The sequence below is a fragment of the Papilio polytes genome, unplaced genomic scaffold, assembly GCF_000836215.1.
Source record: "Papilio polytes unplaced genomic scaffold, Ppol_1.0 DF822289.1, whole genome shotgun sequence".
Taxonomy (NCBI): domain Eukaryota; kingdom Metazoa; phylum Arthropoda; class Insecta; order Lepidoptera; family Papilionidae; genus Papilio; species Papilio polytes.
Window position 1 is genome coordinate 3268655 of NW_013526915.1, and position 13526 is coordinate 3282180.

The following is a 13526-nucleotide window of genomic DNA, read 5'->3' on the forward strand; positions in this document are numbered from 1 at the left end:
ACCAGTGCATCCAATCTTATGCTTAGCCTCCACAACTGTCCAACTGGCCAAGTATGAATCACACATTAAACCGTATAGTTTTCGCCCGCGACTCTGCCCGCGGTGAATTAAAAAAACAAAAGTGAGTAGCCTACATGTTCTTCTTTAATCTATACCAAGTTTCATTGAATTCCATTCATTTGTTTAGGCTACTAAATCAAACATCCATCCAAACTTCTGCATTTATAAAATTAGTATGATTAGTAAATAATCTGGTAATATGCACCACAACAAAAAAAAAACATTTCATATAAAAAAATTATATCTAAAAAAAATATTTTCCATACTTACACATCTCTTTACAAGATCACTGTTCAAATTCTGTGCTTCACTCAGCTGTCTCTCGAGCAGGTTGCACCGAGATCTCTCCTCGTTCACCTTCTCCTTCAGCACATCCCTCTCCTGCCTTGCCAGGGTACCCTCCTCCTGCTGCGACTCCACCCTGGCACTCAGCTCACTTACTCTACTCTTTGTTAGCTCATGTTCTCTTCTCTCCTAGAATTTTAAAAAATATTAAGAGATTAAAGCGGCACTAGTAAATTTACTTTTTATTTAATTGAAACCTCAATATTTACTGTTATTTGACTTATTTGTATCTATACTATTATAATAAAGCGTAAACACACACTTCTTCGTTGCCTAAGATGTTTGAAATTACAGCATATTTTTGAATAATTATTTTTTTTAATAAAAAGCCATACACCTACTTCACACTTTAGGCTATATATTTTCACGCTATTAAATTTAGGGGGTAAATATTTTCGATAAAAACCCTAATGTGGGAAAGAGACCATAAGTTGCTGCCAACATCAAGATTGCTAAGGTTTGTCATGTCATGTCATTTTGACATTTGCTATTGAAAATTTGACAAATATGAACAATAAAATAAAGTTTTTATAATTCCTCGCGGATGAATCCGCACGCGAACAGCTAGTAAATTTATAATTTTGCCTCTGTAAAGTTTTATGTTTTACGTATATGGGTATATAATAAATTATCTTACTAATAAAAATGCGACAGAATACCTGTCTATTCTGGTTGTGTTACTATGTATATCCAGAATAGCTTTAAATCACTAGTTTAATCCAATTTAACTAACATTATAAATGCGAAAGTTTACATGGATGTATGGATGGATACATGTTTGTTAGAGTTTGAAGCCTAAACGGCTGAATGGATCTCGATGAAATTTTGCATTTTAAATTTTTTTTTTTCACTTTTGTTTTTTTAAATTCCACGCGGACGTAGACGCGGGCGAAAGCTATTTTAAAAATAACGCAAAGTATTAAAATTTTATGAAATATTGTTTTGCTGTAGTATTGTATGTATTAAATTGTCACCTTCTCTAAAGCATCTTCTAAATTCTTCACACAGTCAGCAGATTGTTTGTTCAGTCTCATTATTGTTTCACAGTTGTCCTTCACAACTTCTATTTCCTTCTCTTTACTTCTTAAAAGCTCCTCCTTCTCCGCTATTATTTTATCAGTACTATCCTGCAGTTCCTTCTTCTCTTGAGTCAGTTGTTTACATTTCTCTTGATAATCATGCGCTAAATCAAGAGCTTTGTAGAGTTCACCTTCAAAGTGTCGAGTTTTCTGAAATATTTCAAGGCATAGAAATAGAAATAATTTTATTGAAAACAAAAGATTAACAATTACAATAACAATTACACCAACTTAAACATTACAAATTGTGTTTAATATATGTTTAAACTGGTGATGCCCACACTAGGGAATGCCTGTATCGTGGGCAAAATAGCAGGAAAAATCTTTCCTTACATTAATTACTAAAAACCTACGCTTACGGCGTTTCGGTATTATTTATGAATTACATATTGCTCCAGTAAAAATGAAAAATAAATATGGAAGATGATATATGGTATATAAAATAAATAAAATGAGATGTAACCATGATGCATGTGACATTTAAATGTATTTTACATTACCATAAACATAAAAAGAAAGCCATGAAATGTTTGTATTGAAGATTTTTCAATATTCAGTTCGCAGTTATCATAATTTTAACAATGGTAGTGCCCGCTTTAACATCTTAGCACGAATAGGCCGGCACGCCCGGTGTAATACCACGACCACACAGAAGACAGGCTTGAAATGGAAGCAATTCCGTGTTTCGTCTGATGAGTGTGGTGCCGGAGGCCTAATTTAAGTCCCTTTCTCTTTACCACCCTTTTCTTTTCAGGAGAGGTTGGGAAGAGCAATTGGATTTGACGGTGGAGGAGATGCATAGGAAGGGGAAATGTTCTCTTTATGTGCGTCTCCTCCTCCGTCGTATAAGGGTAGGCAACGCATCTGCAATTGCGGATGTCTATGGGCAGCGGTCGCTTCGCCATTTTGGCGGATTCAGGTGGCCGCTTGCTCGTTTGCCACCTTGTGTTATAAAAAAAAAAAGAAAAAAATCTCCATACAGTGATAATTATAACAAAGCAGTTTTTTTTTAATAATCATGTAAAATTAGATTAAATTCCCTTAAATCTATTTATTTATGAAGCTTAGATTCTACTCACTTTAAATAATTAAGAAAAATCTCACCTTTTGCGCATCATTGGCAACCATTTTAAAGTTATCAACTTCTTTGACCATCTTTTCTAATGCAGCTCGGTGTCTCTCTTCCGCTCGGTCCAGGCTGTGAGTGAGTCGAAGCCAGGCTTCCCGCAGTTTGTTGATGGCAGTGTCCTTGCCGCGGTCCACTCTGATAGCGACCGCCAGCTTCTCTTGCTGTTCCAGAATCTTTCGTTGCAATTGCTGTATCATTACTTCACAATGCTGAAAAACATGAAAGGAATATTTTAATAGCAAACTATTTTGATTTGAAATGGTAAAGAATTCAATTGAATTTGGTTTAGTACAACTTGTTTTAAAAAGTGGAAACTACGTCCATGTGTTTACTTGAATGAGACATGTCAAAATTACTATTTAAAAAATGTGCCAAATCTTTGCATGCATTTTTATATATTAAAAGTAAATACTTGTCAGTTGTTAATACATCCATCCATTCAGACATATGCATTTATAGTATTATACTATATGTTTTTACCTCTCGTTTCAGTCTTTCTTCTTCTAATTTTAAACTGTCAGCTCTCTCAAGTCTTTCCCCCTTCTCCCCCCACAATTCACTTAGACTTAAAAGATCTGTATCTATGGAATCTATTTGCAAAGCTGTCATTTTATCCTTGTTGTTTACAAATGGTCTCATTTGTGGCATTTTAAAGTCTCCTTTCTCTGAATATTCATTAGTGTCTGTTAAGGATGGAGCATGAGAATAACTTGATTTATAGTGTTCTAACACTTTTGACGCTTTATCAAATATTTTGTTTGATGATGGCTTAAAGTTTTCCAAATAACTTGGTGTGTGAGAATACTTTTTGGGTGTAGATGTAGTTTGAGCATCTTTCTCATTGAAATTCAATTTTCTAACACTCGGAGATTTTGATTGAGTTATGTCTTGTTTAGTTTGTGATGCAGAATGATTCTCACCTCGCTCGGACTTTTTTGTACTAGCTACTCTGTCGGATAGAGCATTATTTTTTACTAAATAAATATATTTATCTAAAATCTCACTTGTAACCTTTCTTCCGCTGGGCAATTGGATTTCATTTTCATCGTTTTTTGATTCCAATTGTTTTGTTATATAACTACCTGTGGCTTGAATAATACTTTCAGGACTAAGTTTCTCTGAACCTTTACATCTCGTTTCTGGTGTTTCGTATGACTCAACCTGTGTCAAAAACTCGTCTATTTCATGGAGAAGCAATTTATCATTAGTCTTACTTGGTGTTGAGATAATACTGCTTATATCGCCATCCATACTTTGTGTATCATTTATAGTTTCAGATATACGACTCTGTGTGGTATCTGGTAACTTTAGTTTAGGTATATCTCTATGCAAACTCATACAATCAAAGCTGGTCAAAGATAAATCCGAATATTTATCTCGTTTAAGAACTTTTCTTCGACGTCTGCGAGGAAATGTTGAACACTTACGGTCGAGACTCCTATAGCTGTCGTTACAAGTCTTATTTCTTATAGAACTTGCACTAGAAAACGTGGTACTAGTGTTTAGTTCCAGGGTGTCTAACCTAGACTCCAACGAATGCACTTGGTCGACCAACTTGCCTAATACGTGAGCAGTACGCGAAACCGGTTTATGCACAACTGTTCTTGATGATTCTAGTAAAGAATCATCAGATTCCGAACTGCAAATTAGGAAAAAATTCGGCGGTATCAACAGAAGAACGTCAGTATCGTCTGTCTCACTCATTACAAAATCTGTACGTTGCTAGATATTTGAAAATACGAGCCATTATAACATATCACGTTTAAAAATAATATAATTAAACCCTACACTTTAAAATAAATTACAAAAATAATCGACTTGCATACAAGCAACGGTATAGTTTTTGTTTTATTGTGATTTGTGTCTATGGTTTTCCATAAAACAGATAACATAAAAATGTTTCGAATAGAAATAGATTACATAAAATACAGTACTCTATATGAACATAATGCCAAAACGTTGGTCGTCATCGCACCTTCGCCAAAAAAAAGTAATAACAAGGAAATTATTGGTTTTTAATAAAACAACGTTTAATTAGATATTATTTTTTACTTTATTTAATAATTTTTTAACGACATCAACTGCATTAAATGCAAATTGTGTAGCAGATGTTCCCGGTATTAACTTAAACTTGGATAAAATATACCAATGTCTGAAAAAATATATTATAATACTAATAAAAAAGTCTATTTTATTATGTACCAATTAGAAAGCTTTTAAATAGCTAACATTGCTATTAGAAACTAATAAGATATACAAAATAAATATTAATTACAGACATATGACAATAACATACATTTTTTACATATAGACACATAGGTCTATAGCCAATCTAATGCATCCATCTAGACATAGTCTCTAGCCCATAACATAATGAATCAATATTCACGAAACCAATTTTTATCATGAAGCCCTAACAGCATGAATAGGTGTCTGTTTAATGAATGAATCCAATTTACTTTTAAATAATTCACTAGTTATTGGCTCTCCAATACCACAGAGTGGATTTCTTACAGCATATTTGACATAAATTTCGCCATAAATCTTCTTTAAAAGATCCCTTACACCTTGAGCTTGGTTATCTGTATTCATCACAAACTTCAGCCCCGAAGGTGTTTCTAAGCAGTGCAGGGTGTACTTTGAAGTTTTATAGTTTAGAAATCCATCTTTAGGATCTAAAGGTGATATTTTACTGACAAATGATTTGATCGAAAATAACATTCCATACATAAGTTTTCCTTCCTGAAAGAATAAGATATAAGTGCCTTGAGAACCACCTCGTTTTTAAAGGGGGTTAATTATGAATAAGTTTAATGGAATAATTAATTAATAATTTCAGTTTATCAACAAATCGACATAACATAAAGTTACCCTGTCAATTTAAAAAGTTGCTTACCTCTTCCCTGGACATACCAGACTGCTTTGATCTGTTCCATTCCCCATAATACAGTAAAGTTCCGTAACGATCAAAGATGTAAAGATTGTGAATTGTCATTTTATTCTATCTTTAGCGTTAAGCACCTAAAGCAATAAAGTAATTTATTAAGATTCTAATATTTATACTTATTTCTGTTATTATCAATTATCAATACAAATGACAAGTGACAGTAACAGCTTGACACTTGACAGCTAAAGTACATTAATTAGAGATAAGAGCAGATAAGAGAGACGTCTATGGCTTTTTTGTTGCGATGATATTATGATTATGAAGCAGAAACATAATTAAAACAAGTTCCTTTTAGCTCTGGATGTGACAATACGTATTTACCTTCTTTATTACTAGAAATAGATGTCTAGATGTTTGACTTTAATTCGAACTGAACTGAAAAACGAATATCTCTTATATTTAATCTGTATCAAGAGATCTTTAGGCATTTTTTAGCTATGCTTCACCTTTTTGCTCTTTGGAATTGTAACCAGAAAAAACGAGTGTCTAGAATTAAATAATGGTGTGAAATTATTTGAAATTAAAGCGATAAATTGGAGAATTCAAAACAAACATATTCAATAATAAGTAAGGTACGTTAAAGTAATTTCATTTTGTAGTACAATCTTTTTTTTTTTACTTTCATTCAGAGGTTATTCTTATCTAATAGTTTACAGAAGGTAACCTATAAATAATGGATGAATATTCAAGAGAACCTTGTCCTTGGCGTATATTAGATGACTCCGGCGGTGCTTTCATCATGGGAGCTATCGGAGGTGGCATATTTCACTCCATTAAAGGTTTTAGAAATGCTCCAGTTGGTTTCAACAGAAAAATGGTATAGACCTTCAAAAAACTTTTAATCAGTTTAATTAAACGAAAAAATTTAATTGTTGACTTTTTTAGCTTGGAAGTTTAGCTGCGATTAAGGAAAGATCACCTATAGTAGCTGGTAACTTTGCAGTATGGGGTGGTATGTTCTCCACAATAGATTGCTCTCTTGTATACTTAAGACAAAAGGAGGACCCTTGGAACTCTATAATGAGTGGGGCGCTGACTGGAGGGATTCTTGCTGCTAGAAATGGTATGGTTTTGTTCTTAAACTAAAACAAGAGATAGAAAAAGGCATTACAATAATGTATTGTGTGTGTATACAAACCTTAACCATAGACACTACACATTAAGTTGAAACATGTAATTTCCAAAATATATGTCATAAAATACTTTTGCACATAACTACTTTATCACCCAATCAAGTTCTTGAATGGAACAAGCTTGCCCACTTTGTCTGTGCTGAATCAAAATAAAAACTTAGTATGTACCCTATGTGTTTTTTCTGACTGTGTTCTATATCTATCAAATTTCAACATCCATATTGGATGTACTTATACAAACATCCATTCAAACATTCACAATTATAATATAAGTATGATTTTCAGGTGTACCTGCGATGGCTGGCAGTGCATTAGTGGGTGGTATCCTATTAGCACTGATTGAGGGCATTGGAATAATGTTCACCAGACTTTCAGCTGAGCAATTCAAACCCCAGCAGCCAATATTCGAAGATCCTTCAATATTAGGACAAAGTCAAGGACAGAGCCAATCCTTCCAATAGGGAAACATTTGTTTAGTTTTAAATTTGATTAATGTGTACAATGGGAGAGAAAATGGGTAAACAATATGATGTCAAGAAAACTATTGCTTATATTAAACATAAACTAAAAGTTATTTTATACAAAAGTTTCCTCATTCTTAATGGTGAATGGTATTTCTATACAGTTTTGTCATACTACTTTCTTTTATTCCTATAATGGAATGTAAAAGATAAGACTGGTTGAATTTATTAGATGGTTTCGATTATTCAGATATGAGATTATTTAGTTACAGATTATATGTGCTTAGAAGCTTTTCTGACGGCAGATACTAAGCAAATGAGTGCAGATTGTAGGAGATAAGTGTGGAATCATCAGCAAGCTTGTGCACTGTTTACCCATTTTTGACATATTTGAGTGAGGAATTATTTTCTGTGATATCAGTTGTCCACTGTCTATGCTCAGTGAATATTCAACTTTATCATAATTGTTTATGGTAAAAAGAATATTACAAAAATATCTATGACATATTGCAAGTAAATGATTCAACATATTTATTTGTTTCCCATATAGTTGATCATGTTTTATAGATAAGAGATTTATGTTGATTACAGTTGTGAAGACTTATTTACTCCATCTTCCAATTTGCATCACATAAATTCTCAATAATACTATAAAAACATCAAATTGTTTGCAATATGCCATATTTAAAATGTTTTTTTTTTTCTATTAGAAATAAAGGATGGTTTTATACAAGCGTTTTATTTGGCTTAATACCCTATTTTTAGTTGTATGGCCTAGTTAAGTTTAACATGAACAGATCTTATTGCATATTTAATAAAATACAGAAATTAACAGACACAATAAGTTTTGGCAGAAATTAGGTAAGGTGTTCCGTCGACATACTATTATTCAATAACTTCCTATTATCTTATCAAGCTACATGATCAAAGTGTTACATATTTTTAAAGAGTTAATCGATATTACCAGGTTGTGTTCCCTCACAATTTCACACGCATCACTACAATTGTGTATTAACCACTTTGTTGTGTGATTCTCTCTCCCCAACTTTTCTTATTTCTTTTATAACATGGGCTAACGATTCCGGGTCCACGCCAAGTTCACAAAGTCTGATGCAAATTGTAAGAGTTTCTTGATCGAGACCGGTGTTCAGAAGTTGTGATATTTGATTTAACATTTGGAACGCTTCCCGCGCTTGCCCGATTTGTACATTTTTCTCTGACGTCATTGCTGTTTCTGTAAATAAACAGGTTTATTCGAATACTGCAGTAAACTATGTTTAAATAATTATTATAACATACTTGTAAGTTAAAACTGATTGAGTGTTGTAAAATTGTCAACAAATCAACCGAATATTTTGATGTCAACTTGACAAGTTGCCAATGTCATCGTGTCTAATTTATGGTTTACCATAAACAACTTTGGTTCTTTTCGATGTAAGAAGTTTGAATAGTAAAATAATAAGAGGTTTTACCTAAATAAAACAAAAACACAAAATCTTTTAAATGAATCCAAAAATATGTGGTCAGCAGAAGAACCAATGCAACATTGGCCAATATATGCTTTAACATGGATAAAAAGACAGCCACATGTTCACTCGTTTTACTTAGAATACATACTTTAAAAGGTAAAAGTATCAGATTTCTTAATTTCTCATCTAAATTTTTATTTAAAGCAGTTACTAATGAATTTTTACGAATATCACTTTCAAAATGTCATTAATGATAATTCGTAAACGAATTTACGCGCCATTGCAAGTTTAACGGGAAGCGGGAAGTTTGGAATTTTACGTCTCTGTAGAGTTTTCTATTTTGGTACCGTCGCATCCACAATCCAGAAATAGCTGATGTTCAAGTATTAAGAGTGATTTGTGCTTTTCTTTGCGCTCGGAAATAAATAAGAGATATTGTTCTTCCGTGTAGATTTGTATTTTGATATAAGATAAAATGGTGAGTACGTTAAAGGGAAAGTTATGATTGAAGTAATGAAAACAAATCACTTACACTTTGAATTGAAATCTCAATTTTGTCGTGTCATTGTTCAGATTTGGGCCACGTGTAATTGTAGCGTTTAAAATGATTGGATAAAAAAATGGAGATTGTTTTTCTTGAAGGATAACTTAAATGAGATTTATGTTTACTTGAAAGATTTAATATGCGTTCTTAAAGCGTTCTAATTAAGTTATTTTTCCTTTGTTTACGATCCCTTAGTGTATAACTTGTGCGCAATTGTAAAACTAATTGTAATCGTGTCTTAATTTTATTTTTAACTTTAGACATCTTTTGATATATAAAAAAACGTTATGTATTTAATTCTTCAGGCAGATCAAGCTCAGAGTGAAACTCAAAATGCGCCTATAAACGGAGCTAACGATAATATTCAAGAAGTAAAACCAGTAAGTCCATCTTCGAATCTATTCAAATATTAGAATTCGCAATCCGTAGAAAGAAGTTTGCACACTGGCACTTTATTAAAAAAATAAAACAATTTTGAGCTAAGATGTCAAGTGTCAACTTGTAAGACAGGACATATCTTGACATCGATAAATTAGAATTTAAAACAGGACGAAACCCGTATTTATTTGTCCTTTATACTCTTTGGAACTTTAGAGACAGCTTAACAATGAGGTCACTTTCTAGGATCAATTATCAAATATTTGATCCCAGGTCACTTTGGATCAGGGTCTGTCGTCTATAGTTTCATTTACCACAAATACCATTTACTGTAATAAAAGCAGACAAACAAATTCTTAAAGTATGACTGAATTATCATTGCATTATGCATTTTAAATTTTAACGTATATTTCGAAGTTGAAATTATTTTAGTAAAAATGTTCGTGTACAATTAACAAAATTCCATTCCCACAAGGTACAAATGCTACGAGATTTTATGTTCTAAATTACTAGAAGAGTTTTCTTAAACATCAAATGAAATATTGTCTTTGCACATTACAGGCTGAAGTGGCACAAAACCCAGTATCTGGAGCAGGTGATGAACCAGCAATAGACAATAAAGCAGCACAAGACAATTTGCAAGAAGCCAAAGCTATGGTTAGTTGGTGCCAGATAATATAAACCGTGCTAGTGCTCCTGAATTACATTATTTTTTTTTGTCAGTAGAAGACATCGATAATATTTTTGAAGAAAAGGAGAAAATAGTATATGTGTAAATAGTTTTGCTAGACAACATTAAAAAATAAACTATGTATTTTAGCCTAACTCCAGTGACGAACCCACAAAAGAAAAAACAGAAACCAAACCTGCGGAGACCGAAGGCGCTACTCAGTTAGGACAAAGCAGTGAAGTTCCAAAACCATCAGTAAGTTTAAATAATGTATCAAGTAATTCAAAAATACTACCAAAATAAAATCTTGTTTATAATTTTACAGAATGATTGGCAACAACGTGAAACGGAACTATTGAAAAAAATCGAAGAGTTGGAGAAAGTGAAGGCAGCAAGAAGCGAAGATGGCTTGAGACTCGAATTGAAGGTTGTAATACATTAATTAACAACAGGGAAAATATGGTTTTGTTTGATTAAGAAGGTAAAATTTGTGTTTTATTAATAGGTCCGTGAAGAGGAAATAGATCTGCTAAAGGCGCGTGTGAAGAACTTGGAGACGGAGCTGCAGGCCGCGCTGGCGAAGCCCGGCGGGAAGAACCAGGAGATGATCGAGAAGATAAAACAGCAACATGAAGAGGTAACGCACTGAAACAAGCAAAACTATCGACAAAAGTTAAAAACGCCACCATAATGATAACAAGAGTAGAATAAGCGTTTATTAATCTAGCGTGTATTTATTTTTGATTTCACCAATTAACATCGTCATGGATCTTAGTCAAGGATTTTAGAATTATTTAAGCTTTCAGCTGCTTAGTAATTAAAGAAAAACAAGAACAAGATCAGTTATGACATAATACATTATACTCAAATACCCTCGTTATCTTGTTGAAATTTATCATCAACTTGCCCTTATCCCTTTAGAGGGTAGGCACAGTATGTGCTGCTCTTTCATACATGCTTTGTTTTAAATAAAAAAAAATAGTTCGACATGAATGGTGTATTTCGTCACTCAGTTATTTTTAAAAACACTCAAGGTAATGCGAACCTCCACGTCAGGGAGGAATTAATACCGGATTCGATATTTGTGTGTAGTTACTGAGCAAGGCTCGCGGGATGATCTTCGACAAGACGAAGATGGTGAAGAACCAGGAGCTGCAGATCGAGGCGCTGGGCACGCAGGTGCAGTCGCTGAAGGACATCAACGTCATCACCAAGGACCTGCTCGACATCAGGAACTCGGAGGTCAAGGCCATGGAGGTTAGTCACTGAGTAAGGAACCAGGAGTTGGAGATCCTAAAGCTGGAGGCCCACTTTTAGTCTCTTTTCCTTCTCATCCTTATCTTAAAAAGTACGGATGGAGCATTAGACCGGCCTTAGGATATGCAACTGCAAGGATGGGAAGAGATTAGACGGTAAAGAAGATGCACAGGAAGAGGAAATATCCTCTTTTTGTGCGACTCCTCAGTTGATTAAGGGTATCACATCTACAATCGCGGATGTCTATGGGCAACTCTCGCTTTGCAATTTTGGCAGAATCAGCATTGATGTAAAAAATCAAGCATATTCAGGAGATATCTTCTCGTTACTTCTATTTCTATTTTCAAGTGTTCCCTATGTTTAGTTAGCTTCATCAACATCGTCTCCCTTACCTTAATGTACTCCCGTAGAATCGGCGCGTCGTATTTTCGTCCTCCAAATAACTCCATCATCCGTCATCTCAGTCATCACTCCCTTCATCATGTCACCTTTCACGCATCCATCCATCTCTTTCTAGATCTACCTCTAGAAGACCACAATCATAGTCCAATGATTAGTTTCCAACAGCTTGTGATGTGGTAAGTGGCGCAGGAGCGGTTCCAGGCGATGGAGGCGCGCTTCAAGGCGGAGAAGGAGCGGTACGCGCTGGTGCTGCAGCGCGCGCAGACCTCCACCACCATCAACGACGACCTGCGCAAGGAGTACGAGACGCAGCTCGCCATCTTCAAAGTAAGACCACCTCCCGCTGCCACCGCTGCAGGGCAGGGGACAGGGAAGGAAGCAGGAGAAGACGAGGGAACAGGAGAATGAGGAACGGATTCTTTTAGTGTAAATTAGCTTTCGCCCCGGAATCTGTCCGCGTGATTTAAAAAAAAAAACATAAATGAGTAGTCTATGTGTTCTTTTAAATTATGTTCAACGTCTGTATCAAATTTCATCGAACTCCACTGTCACATTTAGGCTACAAGCTATTATGTACCTTACATGTGAAACGAATTAATCGATTTTTTAATTTTAGGTGTTACCCCTTTTCTTCTCTCGAGTATCTTTACAATTTCTTTTAATTTTTAACTTTTAGTTTAATTACTATGTATTAAAAATATTTCGTTTCAGGAGTTGCGAGAGAAATACGAGCTAAGAGTTAAGGCATTGGTGGAAGAGAACAACCGTTTAAAGGAGGCCGCTAAGGGAAGCACCTCCGCTTAGTTTGTTACGACCACTGATCTGTATAAATGGATAGGCTCCAACTTAAAACGTCTGTCGATGTTTTTAACGGGTAATTCTATCTTTATTAATAGTTAGAATCCCCACCTCCGCGATCAAATACATCCTTTCCAACGAAACAGCATAAATCTAATAAGTTTTATAGCCTGTCCATTTATATACATCGAGGGTTATGAGTCACACCGAGTTATATTTTTACAATGATATTTATAAAGACTGCTCCTAGATGATTGTATTTCGACGAACACTTTGAAAATAATTTATTGATTTTATATATTAAATACATTTTGATTTTACCTATTTAAACGTTTTTCATTTAAAAAAACATTTAAAATTAAGTTTTAATTACAATTTTTTTTAAGTTCATAATATAGAATTTTTACAAAGGTCTCTTCAATTTACAGCCAGTCTTAATGCACGTTATTAGGCAGCAAACAGAATAACATTTATAGAAATTTTACAAACGCAAACATTTTAAAGTTCATGAAAATATAAAAAAATTGTGCTATCATATTTCTTTTCATATTTTTCAAGCAACAATGTCTATTACTACCGCTAACATTGCTATATTTAATTTTAAATTGTTTGCTAAACATTAAAATTACTTCTTAATTTTATAATAGTTGAAATCTATAAAGCATTATGTCAACAGGTCGCAGACTATATTCACAAATCGTTTATTCAGTTCCCTATACTTTAACGTTTTATAAAGTACAACAAACGCAGTTCCATCCACTTGTAAAATTGCGTCGATAAAAGTCGTGAGCAAGCTCTCAATGACGGAGCCCATCTGTTCGATTCTAAAGAGGCAACATTTCCAGTCCATTTTC

The 13526-nt window shown here is 33.9% G+C and overlaps 4 protein-coding genes across 7 annotated transcripts in view; 2 read left to right on the forward strand and 2 right to left on the reverse strand.

The window, feature by feature from the left end:
• The window catches only part of LOC106106208 (probable DNA double-strand break repair Rad50 ATPase), a 7870-nt gene extending 3405 nt beyond the window's left edge, over positions 1-4465 (reverse strand). The window contains exons 1-4 of the mRNA XM_013286756.1: positions 3094-4465; positions 2589-2822; positions 1380-1634; positions 289-534 (exon numbers count right to left, since the gene is read on the reverse strand). Of these exons, the coding sequence (XP_013142210.1) occupies positions 289-534; positions 1380-1634; positions 2589-2822; positions 3094-4317 (1959 nt within the window). The 5' untranslated portion in view covers positions 4318-4465. The remainder of the gene's footprint in view (positions 1-288; positions 535-1379; positions 1635-2588; positions 2823-3093) is intronic.
• Positions 4466-4693: 228 nt separating this feature from the next.
• Positions 4694-5724, reverse strand: LOC106106233 (trafficking protein particle complex subunit 1). Its single transcript, XM_013286784.1, has 2 exons — positions 5510-5724; positions 4694-5355 (listed from the first exon to the last, which is right to left on the reverse strand). The coding sequence occupies exons 1-2, from the start codon at positions 5606-5608 to the stop codon at positions 5017-5019; spliced, it is 438 nt and encodes a 145-aa protein (XP_013142238.1). The 5' UTR covers positions 5609-5724; the 3' UTR covers positions 4694-5016.
• A 279-nt stretch (positions 5725-6003) lies between these two features.
• LOC106106214 (mitochondrial import inner membrane translocase subunit Tim17-B) lies at positions 6004-7882 on the forward strand. 2 transcript variants are annotated; one of them, XM_013286763.1, is made up of 4 exons: positions 6004-6132; positions 6210-6377; positions 6446-6623; positions 6979-7882. In XM_013286763.1, exons 2-4 carry the CDS (start codon positions 6234-6236, stop codon positions 7152-7154), a joined length of 498 nt encoding a protein of 165 aa, XP_013142217.1. In that variant the 5' UTR covers positions 6004-6132; positions 6210-6233; the 3' UTR covers positions 7155-7882. The 2 variants fall into 2 exon arrangements, with proteins under 2 accessions (XP_013142217.1, XP_013142218.1); XM_013286764.1 differs by having other exon boundaries at positions 6217-6377.
• Positions 7883-8969: 1087 nt separating this feature from the next.
• Positions 8970-12957, forward strand: LOC106106241 (periplakin). 3 transcript variants are annotated; one of them, XM_013286790.1, is made up of 9 exons: positions 8970-9101; positions 9473-9547; positions 10107-10202; positions 10366-10470; positions 10541-10642; positions 10721-10852; positions 11308-11472; positions 12064-12201; positions 12586-12957. In XM_013286790.1, exons 1-9 carry the CDS (start codon positions 9099-9101, stop codon positions 12676-12678), a joined length of 909 nt encoding a protein of 302 aa, XP_013142244.1. In that variant the 5' UTR covers positions 8970-9098; the 3' UTR covers positions 12679-12957. The 3 variants fall into 3 exon arrangements, with proteins under 3 accessions (XP_013142244.1, XP_013142245.1, XP_013142246.1); XM_013286791.1 differs by lacking the exons at positions 8970-9101; positions 9473-9547 and adding an exon at positions 9670-9834; XM_013286792.1 differs by lacking the exons at positions 8970-9101; positions 9473-9547 and adding an exon at positions 9864-10020.
• The last annotated feature ends 569 nt before the right edge of the window (positions 12958-13526 follow it).

Coding starts and splice junctions, on each gene's coding strand:
- LOC106106233 (XM_013286784.1), bottom strand. CDS start 5,608: ATGACAATTCACAATCTTTACATCTTTGATCGTTACGGAACTTTACTG. Junction 5,356..5,509: donor CTGGTATGTCCAGGGAAGAG/GTAAGCAACTTT, acceptor TTATTCTTTCAG/GAAGGAAAACTTATGTATGG.
- LOC106106241 (XM_013286790.1), top strand. Junction 9,548..10,106: donor ATATTCAAGAAGTAAAACCA/GTAAGTCCATCT, acceptor TGCACATTACAG/GCTGAAGTGGCACAAAACCC. Junction 10,853..11,307: donor TAAAACAGCAACATGAAGAG/GTAACGCACTGA, acceptor ATTTGTGTGTAG/TTACTGAGCAAGGCTCGCGG.
- LOC106106214 (XM_013286763.1), top strand. CDS start 6,234: ATGGATGAATATTCAAGAGAACCTTGTCCTTGGCGTATATTAGATGAC. Junction 6,378..6,445: donor TTGGTTTCAACAGAAAAATG/GTATAGACCTTC, acceptor TGACTTTTTTAG/CTTGGAAGTTTAGCTGCGAT. Junction 6,624..6,978: donor GATTCTTGCTGCTAGAAATG/GTATGGTTTTGT, acceptor TATGATTTTCAG/GTGTACCTGCGATGGCTGGC.